General features: G+C 36.9%; 2 protein-coding genes across 3 annotated transcripts; one reads left to right on the top strand and one right to left on the bottom strand.

Moving 5' to 3' along the window:
* Positions 1-21: 21 nt before the first annotated feature.
* Positions 22-4,172, top strand: LOC143448817 (uncharacterized). Its single transcript, XM_076948707.1, has 11 exons — positions 22-334; positions 403-574; positions 813-938; positions 1,474-1,633; positions 1,791-1,991; positions 2,144-2,259; positions 2,359-2,554; positions 2,758-2,934; positions 3,090-3,251; positions 3,452-3,670; positions 3,820-4,172. Exons 1-11 carry the CDS (start codon positions 183-185, stop codon positions 3,882-3,884), a joined length of 1,746 nt encoding a protein of 581 aa, XP_076804822.1. The 5' UTR covers positions 22-182; the 3' UTR covers positions 3,885-4,172.
* On the bottom strand, positions 4,075-7,352 carry LOC143448818 (uncharacterized). Of its 2 annotated transcripts, none has more exons than XM_076948708.1 (3): positions 7,089-7,352; positions 6,648-6,849; positions 4,075-5,764 (listed from the first exon to the last, which is right to left on the bottom strand). In XM_076948708.1, the coding sequence occupies exons 1-3, from the start codon at positions 7,269-7,271 to the stop codon at positions 4,662-4,664; spliced, it is 1,488 nt and encodes a 495-aa protein (XP_076804823.1). In that variant the 5' UTR covers positions 7,272-7,352; the 3' UTR covers positions 4,075-4,661. The 2 variants fall into 2 exon arrangements, with proteins under 2 accessions (XP_076804823.1, XP_076804824.1); XM_076948709.1 differs by having other exon boundaries at positions 6,648-6,845; positions 7,089-7,267.
* Positions 7,353-16,857: the final 9,505 nt, after the last annotated feature.

The raw sequence follows: 16,857 nt of genomic DNA, 5'->3' as shown, positions 1-16,857 counted from the left end.
CATGGATTTTTATCTCTTAACCCACGTTGTCGTTGTGGTTATGGAAATTTTCTCAGTTTCTGAAAAAACTTCGTGGACTTCATTTGAGCCGGAAGAAGAACTGCTGTATAGATTGGCGTTATTCAGACCTGAATTAATTAAATCGAGCGAAAGTTGTAGTTTCTGAAAGTTGGCAGAGCACCATGTTTAGCCGTGTAGTTGTTCTATGCGCGGTGGCTGCACTTTGCAAGGCAGATGAAGCAAATGAAGATTTTTTAGAAGCGGATGTTCGGAAAGTCGATTCTAGTCAAACTGTTGCCTTCGGTGCTCAAATTTATTCACATTTTCCCGACAGGTAAGTCATGTACTGATCAGCTGAAAGACAATTGTACCAGTGGTGAATTTTCCGTTCGTTTCTTACAGGTATCAAAAAATGTTCGATAAATTCGGACCAGTTTTTAAGTTAGTTTTTTGGAATACGGTCTGGGATGTATCCGCTGCTGCCCCAGCCCCAATTGAAGCAGATGACGATAGTATGGATAGGTGGGTGAATACAATCTACTGGAATATTGCCGGGGACATTTCATCTATACAGGTACGAGCTTACGGAGTACTTGCTTTGATTTGAACGAATATTTTTGTTGTATTTCTACCTCACTGATGTAGTGTAATACTTTGATTGTTTTATTTCTCTTCGTTCATCTTAGTCGTTTGCAAGTTTACGTAAGGAAAGTCTATACTACGGAGTAGAGTTTTAGTGCTCGTAGCAGGTATAAAATGGTCTTTGTTTTCACAGTTCAAATTGTATCAGATATATTTTATAAAACGTTTAGCGCACAAGCAACCTACTTGTCAACAACAGCATTCAGTTGGTAGCTGCTGCGCAGGCGCCTCCCAACGCATACTACGCCACACCGAATCAAATTAAGAAAAGGGAGGAACGAGAAAAGGCGAAAGCGGTAAGTCATTGCTATCCGTGATTTTTTAAATGTCAAGTTCAAGTGCAAATTGTAAGCTTTGTAATGCCATTTCAGAATCTAGCTGTCCTAGTTAATTAATTAATTATATTTATTAATCGGCGAGCAAGACTCCGGTATGACTATGGATTTGTTATTTGTCCTGGTTGTGTTTGTATGATATCATAATCTCTATCCTCGGAGTGAGGTAAGTCGTTGCACCACCTAAACTCGGTGGCATGCAGTTTTACTCCAAAGTAATTACAATGTAGGAAGAGTCGAAGTGATGTCAAATATCATGTGGTTGCAATCTAGGCAACAACTGCAGAAACCATATTGATTTTTTTGCATATCACAAAACGAACGTCTAACCAAGTGCTGGAACTATTGGATTTGCTTAACTTACATATTTCGTATTATGTGTCTCATTGATACTGTATAACAATTGATACGTCCGGATACGAAAGGTTCAAAGAATTCGAGTTTCTACAAGTATTTAAAAGGAAATCAAGTTGATACAAGTTGTTTTTGCTCACAGGAAGGTCTTGAAATTGAAGAAGAGGAATGGACACCGGAGATGGGGCAGTGGATGAAAGAACATGAGACAGAGGACGACAGATATGTGAGGTTTATTTCCGAATCGGTGCCGGATTATGCTAAATTTTGGGCGTCTTCTATTCAAAAACTCCACGAGCTAAGTAAGTATATAGTTCTCCTGTAATTGCTCTATGTTATTATTATGTTTTAGCTTTATGTTGCATTGGTAAAGCTGTATCTTCATGAAAGCGTTTGAAATTTTTATCTTTATGCTTTTGGAAACGCGTAAGTATTTCATAATTGTTTCATCTTTTGTAGATCTAACCATGCCCTTTGTTGAATTAACCCGTAAACCCGATTTAAAACAAAACGTTCTCATTTTTCCGGATGACTACGCCGCCTCGGTAAAACAAATTCGTCAGCAGATACGTTTACGTGGAATTGCTGACGATACCAACAAGATTGTCGGGCCTGGAACATCGTCACCTATGGCAGCGAAGCCATATATTGAAGCCATAGGTTGCGTTTCAACATTTTTCTAAACATTAAGACATTTCCTTTACTTTTAAAAAGGCCGGTTTAGACAAGACTCTCCTGTTTGTCACACCTTCGACAACGTTTGATTGCACATTAACCTTAATCTATTTGCAAACACTACTTGTCGTTTTCAGTCAAAGATCGTGAATCCTATGACGCAGTACACGCGTGGGGCATACGTGTTAAGGATACCGGGGGACCATTGGAAGAAATAGACCAGCAGATACAAGGCTTCAAACAGCTTGTAAAGGTCGTTATATGTAACTTACACAAACCGTATGTGTCCAATTTATAAATGAAAGATGTGCGGTAATTTGTTACACAATTGCTGGACTGTATTTTTTTGCAGGCCGCAGTTCCCCCGTCGTGGCCGTCTAAACCCATCATTGTGACTTCTTTCAGTTTTTCTCCTGATGAAACTTTCCACGTTTTCGATGAAGTGGAATTTAACGGCGACATGGAGACTTGCTACAAGAAAATACATGGCGTTAAGCAGAAATTTGAAGACGACCTACCCAACACTATGGGGCAGTCCCCGGCAATAGGTACAATGTCCTCGGATGTTAATGTAGATTTTGTACCCTGCCCATATGCAGGCACCAAATAGTTACCCTTGGTCCGGGTTATATAAGTACTGGGTATCAATTCATTGGATAAGAATAACAGAGAATGGACAAGTCACTCCAACGCTCAATATAGAGCGAATAGAATTTAACCGAAACTGTTTGTTTTATTATTTCAACTGCAGCGGTTCGTCTGTTGGCGAGTCTTTTCATTCAATATTCTCGTGGTTTGACGCACTCAATCTACGAAACTTTACACGACACGCCCTGGTCTTTTTCTTGTGACGGTTTATTTGATCGATTTGACAGGCAAAAACAACTCCTCGTCGCGTTTTCAAGTTTTCTGCCATATCTTCCAAAAGGTAAGGTCTTGCCTGATGATAGCCTATTGACTGGCAAAATCATGCCTAAGATATGAACACGTTTCGAGGTGTTGGCTCATATACGCGACTGAATTTGATAAAATTTTTAAATGATATTATTAATGAGAGATTTGACGAAATTATAATTTTTCTAGATGCCGTCGTTGTACGTCAGCAATGGCAAAACACTGCTGAATGTTTCAGCGTTATGCTTAAATCCAAATCCTCTGTAGTTATAGGATTAGCGAATCCGGCCAAAGCATCTTGCGCTCGCAGCTTTAGCTTGTCTGGATTGGATGTTGGAAAAATTGCAGACGGTAGTATTTGCAAACTTGTTAATTTTACGTATGTTACTGCTATTGTTTTTTTTTATTAAAAAATATTTTGTGGTGCTATACTAAATTGTGGCTTTGAACTTTGATCGCATGAAATTTTAATCACTTTTAAACTGTTGTTTTGCAATCCTGATAACCGCATTGGTAAGCGCACTTCTAGACACGATTACTTTATATTACAGCTTTCACCTTATCTTATAACAACGGAACCGTGTCACTTGGTGCCAGTGATCCATCCGAAGCTCTCCTCCTAAAACTTCCGCTCAGCTACGATGTATTTCCATCCGAGATCAAACCGAGCGAGGAAGTTGTGGAGTTTGATATTATTATCGGACCTCACGCTTCCGCCACAGTTGTCTTTACTTATGGAGAAAATCAAGACGAAGAAACTTTTGAGAAAGGTAAGTTTGAGCCAGTTGTTTGAAATCAGGAAATAAAATATTTGTCAAAATTAAAATCAAACAGTCGTGTTTGAATTCTGGAAATAGCCCGTAGTTTTGAAGGGTATTAATGTTTATATTATCTTTAAGCATTGGTTTAATTTTGTTAGTTCAAGCCTTGTTGGACAAACCGTTTGAAGTAACCACAACCAAAACCACCCATTCAGAGCTGTGAAGAAACTATGCCCTGCATGATTGAATATCGCAAATGTCTTTGAATGATGGACCTTTAATGCGTTTGGTGTCTGCTGTGTGAAGCAAGAAAAATAACAAGCTCTTTTGTATATATGCAAGTCGCTTGGCTTTCGTAGTTACGAAAAACAAAACCTAAACTGTGGTTTTCATAATAACGTTATCAGTTGCACTGGAGTTTTTCTTTTTTATCCCATGTCGCAAAAATAGTGATTAAACATGACGGTTTTAATTCACCACGAAAAATATACGAATGAATTTGCGTTATAAACATCTACTTTACATCAATAATTGCAAAGGTAACATAAACTCATGGTAAGGGAAGTTAGTAGAGAAAAAATAGCAGTAAACGTTTCAAAGTATAGGTCTGCTCAATACCCATTGAAACTTGAATGTGTTTGTTCAATTCTTTACGAAATGAAAACTTGCTGTGAGCTTGCCACAAAAGTATTACTTTACACATCGCATTCCCGCCTTGTCAACACTGTGCGAAAAGCGTTACACAATCTTAGGTAGAAAATAGCAATTTCAAAGCAGTCTGTGAAAAATGCTGGCTGGTATTTTTTTAACTATAAGCCCATTGCTTTGTCCTCACGTATGCGGATACCATTGATACTTCAAGTCGTTTATCTGATAAGAAACAAGTTTTCCGAATACCAGTAAACATATTTAGAGGCAATAAAGATAGCGCAGCCAATTAAACGATGCAATTTGAGATGTTTTAAACCAGCGGTATTACTTGCTTACATCAGGGTCATTGCTACTCACTGACACGTCTCGCTGTTTGAAGATCACTGCTTGGATTGACACCGTTTTGAAAAAGCTGATAACGATTTGGATTAAAATAGAATGGAAATTGGAAACACGGATCAATTATCGAATGTTGCAGGGGAGCAACAGGAATCCTAAATTTTGCATTGGAACCCAAGGAATTTGAAAGTGTAGATGTCAAGTCAGGAAAACGAAAAAAATCTTCTTGACTCCTCGACTTTAAAGCATCGACGAATGAATTCATATGGGCGGGAAAAGCGGGTTCGAAATCCGCCGAAATAAAATTTTCATCCCGGTAATTTTTTGCAAACGTTGTCTTCCACGGAGAACCTTCGATACTTTGCCCTATAGTTAAGTTATTGATTGAAGATTTAATAACTTTTCTTTGACAAAGTCGAGGCAGATGACATTCTCTGTCTGCGACTGACGGCCTGTGGTTGACATGTTTCGATTCCATTACAGCCTTGTTGCAACAAGTTGTAGAAGTTGTTATTTTTTGACCTTGTTGGAATTCTATTTGTTTCAAGCCGCGATCAAACAGACTTGCGGCACCACTTAATTCCTTGCTATTTTTAGCTGACAAGTTCACATTAACTGGTGAAAAATTATGCAAGATTTCTTCGCCCGGAGTCTTTCTTAAACAATGTTCGGAAGAAACTGCACCAAGACTTTTTTTTGGATCTTGGTCTGCGTTTTTATCTGCAAGCTGCAGCGAGTCGTTAGAATTAATAGGTGAAGTGTTATTCGATAAACGGGAATTTAAACAGGAACCCTTTTCTTTTGCTAGAGATGACTCTGAAATGGACAGAAAGTGCTCAATAGCCTTCACAACATCTCCATTGCATCCTTGCAAGACAAGTCCGCGGACTGAAATCGAATGTTCTGGAAAAAGTCTTTGAAGAATTTCTTCCTTGGATAATCGGCCGGGACGGAAAGAAGACACAATAGAATTATTGACTCCAAGAGTACTGGAACCTAGTTCGTTTTCCTCGTCACGATTATCTGTGCAATTTGTCCAAATGGTTTCGGAACATTCTTTTCTCGAAGATGTTGTTTTTATTGGAGATTGGGAATCTGTACCTTCGTCATTGCCTGTAACAAAATATTATAATTGGATTTTTTTGTGTGCTGACATGAGGAATTTCTCTTATTTTTACCAAGCACTTCAAAAAGTATTTTAGCTGATATGTAAGCTAAAGAACTACGTTGATTTTTTACTTTAGAGTAATTAACCTTGAAAAAAGCACTTTCTAATCTTGTCAGATGCGGTAGTCCGCTGTGGTGGACCAATTAGCCTCTCTCATGCAAAATGACCCTATACTAGTTGGAGAGTGGAGACTAAACGAAGCATAGAAAAATAAATCGTGCTGACAGGTCGAGCCATTTATCTTATGTATTGTTGCTTTAAAATAATGTATCCGCTTTGCATGCGCAGACGTCAACCGGACTATGGCCTTACAACAAAGATTAAGGTTAATCTTTTAAGTCATATTCTTACCGTACATTTAGACCTATGGTATTTTATTTTGCTACGTGCTTTAAATGACTAAATTTCTTGAAACTAAAATTCTTTTTGGGTGAAACTGATATAAAATAAACTAAGATATAGGCTATATATGAAGCCAAAAGAAAAATATAACCTACCCTAATTCACTTTTTTTGTAATCGGCAGCATCGCATATCGTGACTTACTTTTTACCTTGCGAATTAGTAGAATTCAATCGATTTACTTTAACGCATATTTTGATATTATACTGTAATAACACCTTATATTTACTTTTATGAAATAACCGATTTTTCGACAACACTAATTTTCCGGTTTTGGTCTTAAATGGAGGTTTTAGTAAGTTTATTCAATTTTCATCAAAAAAGTATTTCAAAGTGTTGTCAATGTGCAAGACCGAATGAAGGACTTAATAACAACTACTGTATAATTAACTCCAGCAAGTTATAGTAATGGAAAGCGATCATATACCTGGCTGGTTGACATAAAATTCCGTTTTGTAGCTGGCAGGACTCTCTAAACAATCTTCACCTTTTCTGTCATTCCTACCGGTAATGTAAACTTGATCTTCTTGCAGATGTGGAATGTCATGAAATTCTTCACTCGAAGAAGACGCTAATCTCAGTCCCAACGCTATTGCGTCTTCAGCTGCTTGTTGCCGCTTAAGGGCTACCTTCACATAAAAATTTGATCTTATTTTATGCTCATTTTTTGGGAGATATTTTTTACAACTTATTAACACTATTTCACTAATGATACCTCCAAAACATATAATAATATAAAAATAAACTAAACTTATACTACCGTATACTCGTACGTCTTACAACAATTCCAGTATTTATCATATTACAATACATCATATCGCATAGGTATATAGGCTACGATTCTAAAATGTATCGTTTTAATATTTACCTGTGCGGCCATAACGCGTTGTCGTTCGGCGATCAACTTGCATTTTGCACAAACGCAATCTCGGTGAGGACAGCGCCTCTTGTGACCTTTAAGCCAAGATATCAAACCATGATTGCGGCACCTAGCGCATTTCGGTTTCCTTGCTCCCTTCTCTGTGACTGGATACGGAACAACACCATTCATTTTGTCAAAGAGCAAAATTTAACATTTATTTAACTTTACTAACGCGCTAATACGGTAAGCTTATTTTTTTACAACCTTAATACAAACAAATCTATAAACACAGCATATATAGCCTATTTACGCCGATAAGTAAGGAAGTGTAGCTTGTACCTTCACTGTGCTTGACAGATCTGACTTTTCTTCTACACCTAAAAAAACAAATTTCGAGCGTTTATGTACTCGATGGGCCGGGGTTAAATTTCTCTCTGACTTTCATTTTTTTAGTCTTTTACTTTCTCCATTTTGTTCAAGGGGTTTAATCAATGTCTAATGCCGAGTTGTTTTACGGCATGCGATCTATCAACTACCCTGTTCTTATTCTAAATCCATTATTTTTTCCCAATTAAACCTAGTACTACTCCAATTGTATCCATAAATAACAAGACCGACTGCAACTATGGTGTTGCCATGGCTCATTGAGATAGCACGGTTCATATGCAACTAAGAGTAAGGCCAAACTAACGTAGAACGCGCACCGGCGCAGAAAAGGATAAACCCAAAGCAAACACAACAACAGAATTAAAAGATTACACGCTCCTTTCCTTTCATGTTTACTTAGATCAAGTCGTTATTCCAACACCACACAATTACATAGTTTGCAATACAACAATTTACATCTAAAAACACGTTATCTCTGGTGGTCTGATGGGCTTTTCAAAACAAGTAAATTTTGTTTTGTACGCATTTGTACAAGCGAAACATGACAGGAACCGAGCAAAGTTCTGGCATAGAGCAAATTCCTTGCTTTCATTTCTGAGGCTATACAATAATCGTGTAGGCCACACTTGCCCCTAATCCGCTTCGAAATTTAGCAATAAACCAATCAGTGAAAGGCAAAAATACCTTTGAAAATAGCCCGGCGTAAAATCCTGCTCATTTGTAAGTGAAAAGAAAATCGACGATTTGCGAATTTACTACAAACGGTACGAATCCGCGCAGAACGTAAACATGGTTATAATGCGTCCAAATAAGTGGTAAACGACTTTTAAACGTATAACTGATGGTCTTTGAAGAGTACGTTACTTGCTTTGAAACATGATACATCTGCTACTAAATAATTAATCAAAACAGAAGACAAATTTGTTCTGTAGATGATTTAAACTGGGCAGAATGTCTATATTTAAAAACGTCATATGCATATCGGTTACTTAACAAGAGCATGAATAGAGTTTTATAGAATATTATTAGCATTTAAATTCTTAAGCCGATTTACTAATGAAAAGAAACAAAAATCGTATACGATTTCATATTTTGTCAAAAAAGGGGATGCCTCAAAAAAAATATTATGGGGTAAATGATAAAACGTATAAGTAAGACTAAAATAAGAATTTTCTGAGCTCTATTTACAACTAGCAGCAAACATCAAAATCATTACCATTACGTACTTAAGTTTTCTTAACTAAACAAAAAAACAAAAGCATCATTAGAAGTCCATTACTAATCGTAGAGTCGAAAGTAACTAGCAATTAGTAACTTTTGTGTACGATCGTTGCGCTTAACTTGTTTTTACACCTATACAGTAAAGTTATTTTACTAGCTACATCGTTTGGAGTGACTTTTCTTTCCCACGCAAAGTTATTTTATGGAGGCATGAGTGCACCACCCGCATGGCACTCATCTAAAATAACCCACAATCTCTGTGATGAGATTTCTCGTTTTAACTGGCACCAACCCGAAATCGGATCGGCAGAGTTAAGATCTTCGGCGTTTTCTTACTCATCTCTTCTGTAACCAACTCGGATTTCGTAATCAGCAGCACGTACAGGGACTAATTCCTTTGTGTATGCGAGAAACTAAGTGCACTACGCCCCAAACACTAAAGAAAAATTCTTGTATACGTGCGATTATTGTAATTACTGTGATTGACCTGGTCAAACATTGCTATATTTGACGAAAAAGTTATGAATAAGCCATATCATTGTATCGTAAGTACTTTGTTCTTTTGTTATTATCGACAATAGTTTGACGGCTTTCTTTCACCTGACCGATTGGCCTAGCTGCAGATGGTTAGCAAACACTTACGGATAAAAACATATTAATTTATTTTGGTGTAAACCGTTTTGCTACTTCATTGACAGCTGAAAAATTCAAGCTGCGCGGCATCTCGTTAACCTTCCGGTAACCTTCATTCTAAAATGCTTTGAACTGTACAAACTACATTTGCGTGGGAGTTAGGCCAAGTGCTTGCGTTTCTGTTACTAATTTTTGTCCTTGATGGTTTGATCCTTAACATGGTAATTTCTTTGTAATGACTTTACTCGCAAGACGCTTACAAGCATTTTTTTTATTGAATCATGGTCCAGCATGTACTAACCAACAGATTTAAATGCCATTGGTAAAGGTTTGGCTAAATTAAAACATGTTTGAAAATTTAACTTATACAGAAACTCTTTGATTGTTAGTATAGCCTCGTTCAAAAGAGTTTATGATGATATATTTTGCGGTTTTCTGTTTCAAGACTTGACGCTAGAGCGCTAAGGTTGTGGAAGGAAACTTATCAGCCCTTTGCGATAGGTTATTGCGATTATAAGAAAATCTGTCTTCGTGTATATTAAATTATTTACAGGATGTTACAATACAAGAATAGGTTACTTAACTACATTCTGCAACTTTTTTTTATCACAATTTAAGAATTTCGAAGAATGTTATTCGAGAACAGTTTAAAAGTTAAATCATTCAATCCCTATATATCCGTGCTTTTTCTACACCTCCGCAAATGGGGTTACAAGGTTATCAATAAAATGATAACTGTTATAAGTAAGTTGATAACAATCAAATTGACACGATGTAGCTGAAATTATAATTACTAACGCGTGTAGCACTTGGTTTTGCATCTCAAATCAACATCAATTGTGTGTGCCAATGAAAGCATTCAACTATAAATAAAAACCGGTTTCTAGGATAAAATAAAAAAATACAGAAATTGGATTCGAATCTTTTGAGATTCGGTTCTTAAGAATTCGTTATTCTAGAATGTGCATCCCTAAGTGTATCCAAGAGCATTAGCGGCCGACCACTCGGAAATATTGAGTGCCAAAGATATTCTTTCTCGGTGTACTAAACAAACAAATGAACACCTTATTCTGCGACAAAGGATTTCAAAGATACCGCCCACTTTAAACAATCAAAGGTGGCATAAATACCCATTATATGAATGTCAATGAAAAGTCAAAGAAAAAGTTGATCGTTTCAGATTGTGCGTTTCAGTGCTAACTGTCCACAAATAAATTTCAATAAACTGTTTCCTTTCAAATGTTACCCTATTCTTTTCTTTTGTATTTTTATTTTGTAAAATGTTTCTTCCTACGATGGGCGTTTCGGTTCTATATCACCAGCTAGTATTTAGTTTTATTTTAAGTAACACTTTGTTCAAAGCATTTCCTATTCAAAGTGCACATTAAGGATAGCTCTCTGAATACACGCACCACTAGAGCGAGACTAAGAGGCTTTGTTTGTCTATTATTGTGTCCAATCAAAACTTGTTTGTAACCTTTGAAGTCATTATGGAAATATTTAAGTATGCGTCCTCCAAGTTATATAACCATAAATCGCTTGTCACAAATGAAAATTAAAAAAGCGTTTAAAGCAGTAACGCTCTGCTGATCAGTAGCGATAACATTTTGATTCTTTTTCTCTTTTTAATTTTCATTTTGTGTGTGTACAGTTTGGAGCCTTTCGCTTGTTACATTTCTGTATTCTATTGCGTTGTTGTGCATACATTCAGTCTGTTGATTATATTTCAAATTAATTTGAATTATACGTTTTGAAGCGTGAGCATAAAGAAGAATGGAAAAAAATCAAAGAAATGGAACAACGGAAAAATCAAATTACCATCATTACTATTTGTATATGGTCGCAATGTTGTTAAAAGATTATGTTTGGCATGTATTCAACATTTTCTTTGAAACATTGGCAGGAACAGGAGTATAGCCTATTGAAAATGCATGTGTATAATTTTCAATCGCAGTAGGCCTATAAATTGATACCCTAATGTTATCTCAAGAGATGGATCTTGACGTTGATAAACTGATAGTTGAAAGCAACTAGTATACTGTACATAGTGTACAACGTTTTTTTGCAAAGCTTTTTTTTGGCGCAGACATCTTTGGAGTGATCAACTGCTCTCATTGGTGTCCCTCGCCCAAGGTGGGCTATTGGAATAATTGTTGGCCTCAAATAACACACAGAAATATACTCTTGTGTTTTATTTAGATGTCACGTACAAATATATTATAAAAATTATTAATGCTGCACATCTATGGCATTTTACCGTAAAGCCTAAATAAATTGTACTTTACAGTTTGCACTTAGCATAAATACACAAAACCTTGTCATAAATTCTGGATACACGTTTATCAGCAACTTTTCGATTATGAACAACAAAAACGGGATATTTGTTCATAAAAAATTGGGAAGTCACCTTTAGCTTTGCTTAACATCATAGAAGCAGAAAAATAGCCTACTTCACAAAACTGAATAGTGCAAACTAATTTTTTTTGGATCCTTAATGCAGTGATTAAGACGAGAGAGACAGAACAAATAAATGTTTCTCAAAATGCAAAGTCTGCACTTAGCCTACTAGATAAATTCGCGCCTTTGTTTTGATTCAATTAACGTAGTTAAGGGATAGATTACGATGTTTCTTGTGAATATGACTGATGCTGCATAGGCAGTAACTTGTTGTAGTCAGGGTTGATTTAATATGGTTTGGTATCTTCAGCACAGCTACTTATTCCAACCTAGTTTCTTTTAGGAGTAATTGGGCTTGCGTGTTAACGACTCTAAGTTTTATTAATGCTGCTTACATATTTGTTTTCTTTCCTGTTTCCTGAAAATCTCGGCCCAATTCGTTAGCTACATGCTATCAGTAGCCTGCTACTGCCAAGTCTACCAAGCTTGAGTGTTTCTGCAAATTGCCAGCAACATATGGTTTAACGTTCTCGCTGGAATCAAAGCGGTATTGCTTGCCGAAGTAAAACGCATCATGCAAAAACACTTTCCGCAAAGCAAGGTTGTAAACACATATTCATGTGTCAAATCGATTACCGTATAAATCTGCATCCCGACAGCCAAACCAAATCAGCTACTTCTGTTGCTAAACCTGCTACAAAAATTTAAAAAGCTGGTCAAAAAATTCTGCGTTAGTCCATCTTGCCCAAAATGCGTGGAGCGCAAATTTACAATAGTGGGCAATTTATGTTGTGCAACTTTGAAATACCTATCAATAAAAAAGCGTTATTAATAGCCTGACAAAACAAATCTGTAACGGCGTATAAAACGATTTTGAGACGACGTATAGGCTACTTGCCTATTGCATGTTTTTCTAGGTTGTTATAGCTGGTAAGCGGTCGCAAAAAGGGAAAGCAGAAAAGTCAAGAACAAGCATGAACAAGAAAAGAATGGAGACGTAAAGATAAATTAGAGCCAACGTTTGAAACAAGTGTTGCGTACAAACAAATAATTTGAAAGCCAGTAAATTGTTTGTGTGATTGTGCAAGAATGAACGCACTGGCTTTTAAATATAGTTTGGCTGATAGAGGCCGCCAAAAACGTTGGGCGGAATGCCGGGACCCAGTCACACATAGACAGTATCCTACTACTTTTACGGCACATGGGCATTGGGCAAGAAGGGTTAAGTAGTGATAAATGACTTGAGTTAAGTTAAGTGATCGCAAAGTATGACTCGAGTTATTACAACGCCTTTCACTGTCTCATATGCATACCTAAACCCAATTCAAGTCAAGTCAATTCATTTAAATAATAAATTTTAGTCTGCTGACTATACTAAAATAATTTGAAAAACAACTTAACTTAAGCCAATGACGCAAATCATCACAACACTAAACTCAATATTGAGAGATTTACAAAGTTCAATGGTAAGTAATTTTAACTGCAAATGTAAAGTCTACCTAGTGTAAAATCTAAAGTTACCTGAATCCTCCGCTTTTTTTCAAAAATTTTAAACTGTTTAAGTATAAACACCACCATCATACCTTTCAAGAGGTTTATTGAAATTATTGTGTATGCATAGCTGACCAAGTCGCTGATGACAAAACCAAAGACAGACAGCATTCGATGCGGGGTCGAAACCTAAAGACAAAAAGAGCGGGTTCTGCAGCCCGCTGTTTTCCGATGGCATCCTGCTATTGCTTGCTGCTTAGTGATTGTCAGGCTGCTGTTGGTGACGTGATTAATAGCAGCTTAAATTTTCAACAAAATACGCGGTTAAATTGTGTTTTTCCGAATATATGCTTTGACTTTTAGAAAAGAATGGGCTATAATATATAAAGATTGGTTGTGTAAGTGAAGACAACATATTTTATGTTCAAATAAACCTTGAACACCTTTGTTATAAACGAAATAGTAAGCTGTCCCGTTTTCAGCAGAAATCCACCAGTAGAGTTTTTCTTGAGTTATCACAGCCTGCTGTTAATTTAGGTACTAACAGCAGTTTGTCAATTACAGAGCAGCAACCAACAGCAGGGTGCTACTCGAACAATCACAGTCTGCTGTTCATTACGTTATGAACAGTAGACTAGCTCACTAGCCACTAGCATTTCATATCTCCTACAGCAGGCTGCAATTGCTTAAGTCACGAGACAATTTTAACATGTGCTCAGTAAAAACTGCTATTGCAACATTAGCAGGCAAAAGTGTGGAGCTGCAGTGCAGAGACCAGAGAAGTCCGTTTTTTTAATAATAATTTCTATTGTTTCGTCAAATGTCCAACGTTACGGTTCATTTCACTTTCAGTACGAAAATGGCGTAGGCAACGGCCAGACTGCAGAGCAAAGGGGTAGCCTATGGCAGAAGCATGAGGTTTTTGGCCAAAACGGTATTGCGCACCAGGAGAGAAGAAATCTCTCTCTAAAAAGAGGAGACTCTAATTTTTTCTCCATTTTCTATTAAATAAAGTCGAAACCATAACCTAGTGGAAAGTGTGGCACCTGTACGCATGAGGTCCATCAACGTGCACGCCGAACTTTTGTTATCTTTACGTAGACTTATAATAAATAAACAAAGAATTGGAGCTTCAGTTAGTTCAGTGTACGCCATCACACCAAAATTTGTGTATTTGCATGCACGAGTTCTTGTTAAAAACTGCCGTACTTTCCAGCTGGGTGATCGTTTGTTTTTTGGCTCACACCCTTGTCTTTTCACTTCGGCATATTTTCAAACACCATCGCATTTAGTAGGCCTATGTTGCAAATTTGCATTGTAAAACATGCGTCTACCTGCACCTGGAATTGCTTATCATAATTTGTTGTAAATGTTACAGAAAATTTCTTGGAATCGTCTGCTGAAGAGTTTTGTTTTGGTCACACATGCCGCAAATGATTATTAGATGACTAGAGTATTAAGAACCTTTTAAAATTGCAGTTGCTGACATTCAACAATTTATTATTCTTCACTTTCAAAACATATATTGATTAAGTTATAAAAATAATGGCAACATCAAGCAAAATACGACATTTGTGACGATAACTCGGCTCATTGTGAAAAGTATTTCTATAGAACCGCCATGCAGGTAGGGTAGGTAGGTGCAGGTGGACATGACATCACAAACCTAACCTCTTTCAAGTGCATACATACAGAAAACCTTCTATAAACAAAGTTAAGGTGATTCGTTTTTTGTAAAGTGTAAGTTAGTCAATCAATAGCATTTTTGGTAATCAAATTTTATTCGAATAAATTGGTCAGGATTCGCCATTGGAAGTCTGTTGATTACTGGATTGTTTAGCTACCAAAGACATAGTCATCGGTTGATGATTCAATTTTGAGGTTAAGTAGTTTTGTGTTTGACACAGCAACTAATAAGAAGTTGTGTTGGTCACACCGTCAAATTAACAATAGTAATTTACTGTAACAGTAGTCCACAACGACTATTAAAAATTGAATAAACAAGTTATTTAACTCTTACTCTATTATTTGGTAGACGTACAGTTGTCCCAAGTCACAAAACAAACTGTTTCACATAAAAAACTTTATTTTTTCTAAGGCCTCGCAGTCAACTTGGGACCTGTTCGTGGACCACTGGTAGACCGCGATTGACTGGTCGGGCACTCTTGGTTTACAGCACTTGTTTGTGCCAAAAAAGAGCGATGAGCGAATAACTCTTAAAATCTAGCATGCTCATGGTTTCAATCTTACATCGAAAAAAGAGCGTCGCTCTCGAAATCATTCCTAAAAGGGTGTGGAATCATACCCACCTCTGCTTGTACCTGTTAATCCATTTACTGCAATACACACCGTAAGTGACCAATGCTTGATGTCATACATTCACACAATCTTTGCCTAGCTATTTGAGATAGGTTTTCCTTATTCTCATGTGCAATCTCTAGCTTGGCTATGTTGTTTGATGTCAACTCCGACTGCAGAGTGAGGTCGTTTTTAGCAAGATCTTGTGTGCACCAAACATGACAAGCGCGGTTGCACAAAAATGTCCAGACACACTTTGGTCTGCAATTACATGGAAGCTGACTGATTCAATCTCTTTATAGACTAACAATTGATTGCGCAGAAGTTCTGCACCAGTTATGAAGCGCAAAAAAACACACCTAAAGTCCGCTATTGTTGCTCATCAAAAATAATATTGACTTGTTCCATGTCAAACTCTGCAGTCTGGAAGTCAGCCATGTGATCTCTAAGTGGCATTCTTTTCCACCTTACCATACTGAACATGATGAAGCTATTAGCAAACAGTAGCTATAGGCAAAGTACAGTAGAATTAGAAACAAAACAGTAGATTTCATATTGTGATTGCAGTTGTTGAGCCAGCCAAGCTTATTTGACATCACATTTATGTTAAGTTAAAAACAATTTTGCTAGTAACCTAGCCTCTGTCAATAGACCCTTTTTGAGTTACAGTCTGAGTGGCAAGGTTTTTTCAATCATCTATACTTAGCAATAGAAATTGTCGACCCACTCTAATTCTGAGTATCGGATTGTAAACATAAACGTCCTGCGCATCGGATTGTAATTATTTCGCTCAAATGAGCAGCGTGTGAACTTCTTTACTAATTAAGAAAAAAATTTTGCTTTGCTTTTGTTTTACAGCACTTTGAATCCTACCCACTGGATTTGTTGGGTATGACGTTTCAATACGTGGTCACTGGTCAGCAAAGCATGCAACTTACTCTACTGGAAAATTTTTGTATAATTATTTCAGGAAGTTGGCTTGTGCGCCAATTTTCTACTGCACATTTTTCGTATTGCCTTATATTCTATATCAGGGGTGGGTAAACTTGTTCAATGGAAGAGTCACCTGCGAAAAACTACAAACACCAGCGAACCGCAAAATCAGTAGTGTCAATACAAATATGGTAAACAATGCATGGATAATGAACAGTAATGGATATTGCTACTCAGGGTGTACCGACACTTAATCACGCGACAGTTAATCACGCGACACTTAATCACCGACACATAATCACTAGGACACTTAATCACGCGACACATAATCACTAGGACATTTAATCACGCGACACATAATCACTAGGACATTTAATCACGCGACTTGGATACTTAATCACGCGACATTTAATCA

Source organism: Clavelina lepadiformis, chromosome 3 (genome assembly GCF_947623445.1).
Source record: "Clavelina lepadiformis chromosome 3, kaClaLepa1.1, whole genome shotgun sequence".
NCBI classification, from domain to species: Eukaryota; Metazoa; Chordata; class Ascidiacea; order Aplousobranchia; family Clavelinidae; genus Clavelina; species Clavelina lepadiformis.
Note: the sequence above shows the minus strand (reverse complement) of the source record. Positions and strands in the feature narration are given on the sequence as shown.

Coding starts and splice junctions, on each gene's coding strand:
- LOC143448817 (XM_076948707.1), top strand. CDS start 183: ATGTTTAGCCGTGTAGTTGTTCTATGCGCGGTGGCTGCACTTTGCAAG. Junction 575..812: donor GGGACATTTCATCTATACAG/GTACGAGCTTAC, acceptor TAAAACGTTTAG/CGCACAAGCAACCTACTTGT. Junction 2,555..2,757: donor GGGGCAGTCCCCGGCAATAG/GTACAATGTCCT, acceptor TTTCAACTGCAG/CGGTTCGTCTGTTGGCGAGT.
- LOC143448818 (XM_076948708.1), bottom strand. CDS start 7,271: ATGAATGGTGTTGTTCCGTATCCAGTCACAGAGAAGGGAGCAAGGAAA. Junction 6,850..7,088: donor AACGCGTTATGGCCGCACAG/GTAAATATTAAA, acceptor TTTTATGTGAAG/GTAGCCCTTAAGCGGCAACA. Junction 5,765..6,647: donor ATTTTATGTCAACCAGCCAG/GTATATGATCGC, acceptor ATTTTGTTACAG/GCAATGACGAAGGTACAGAT.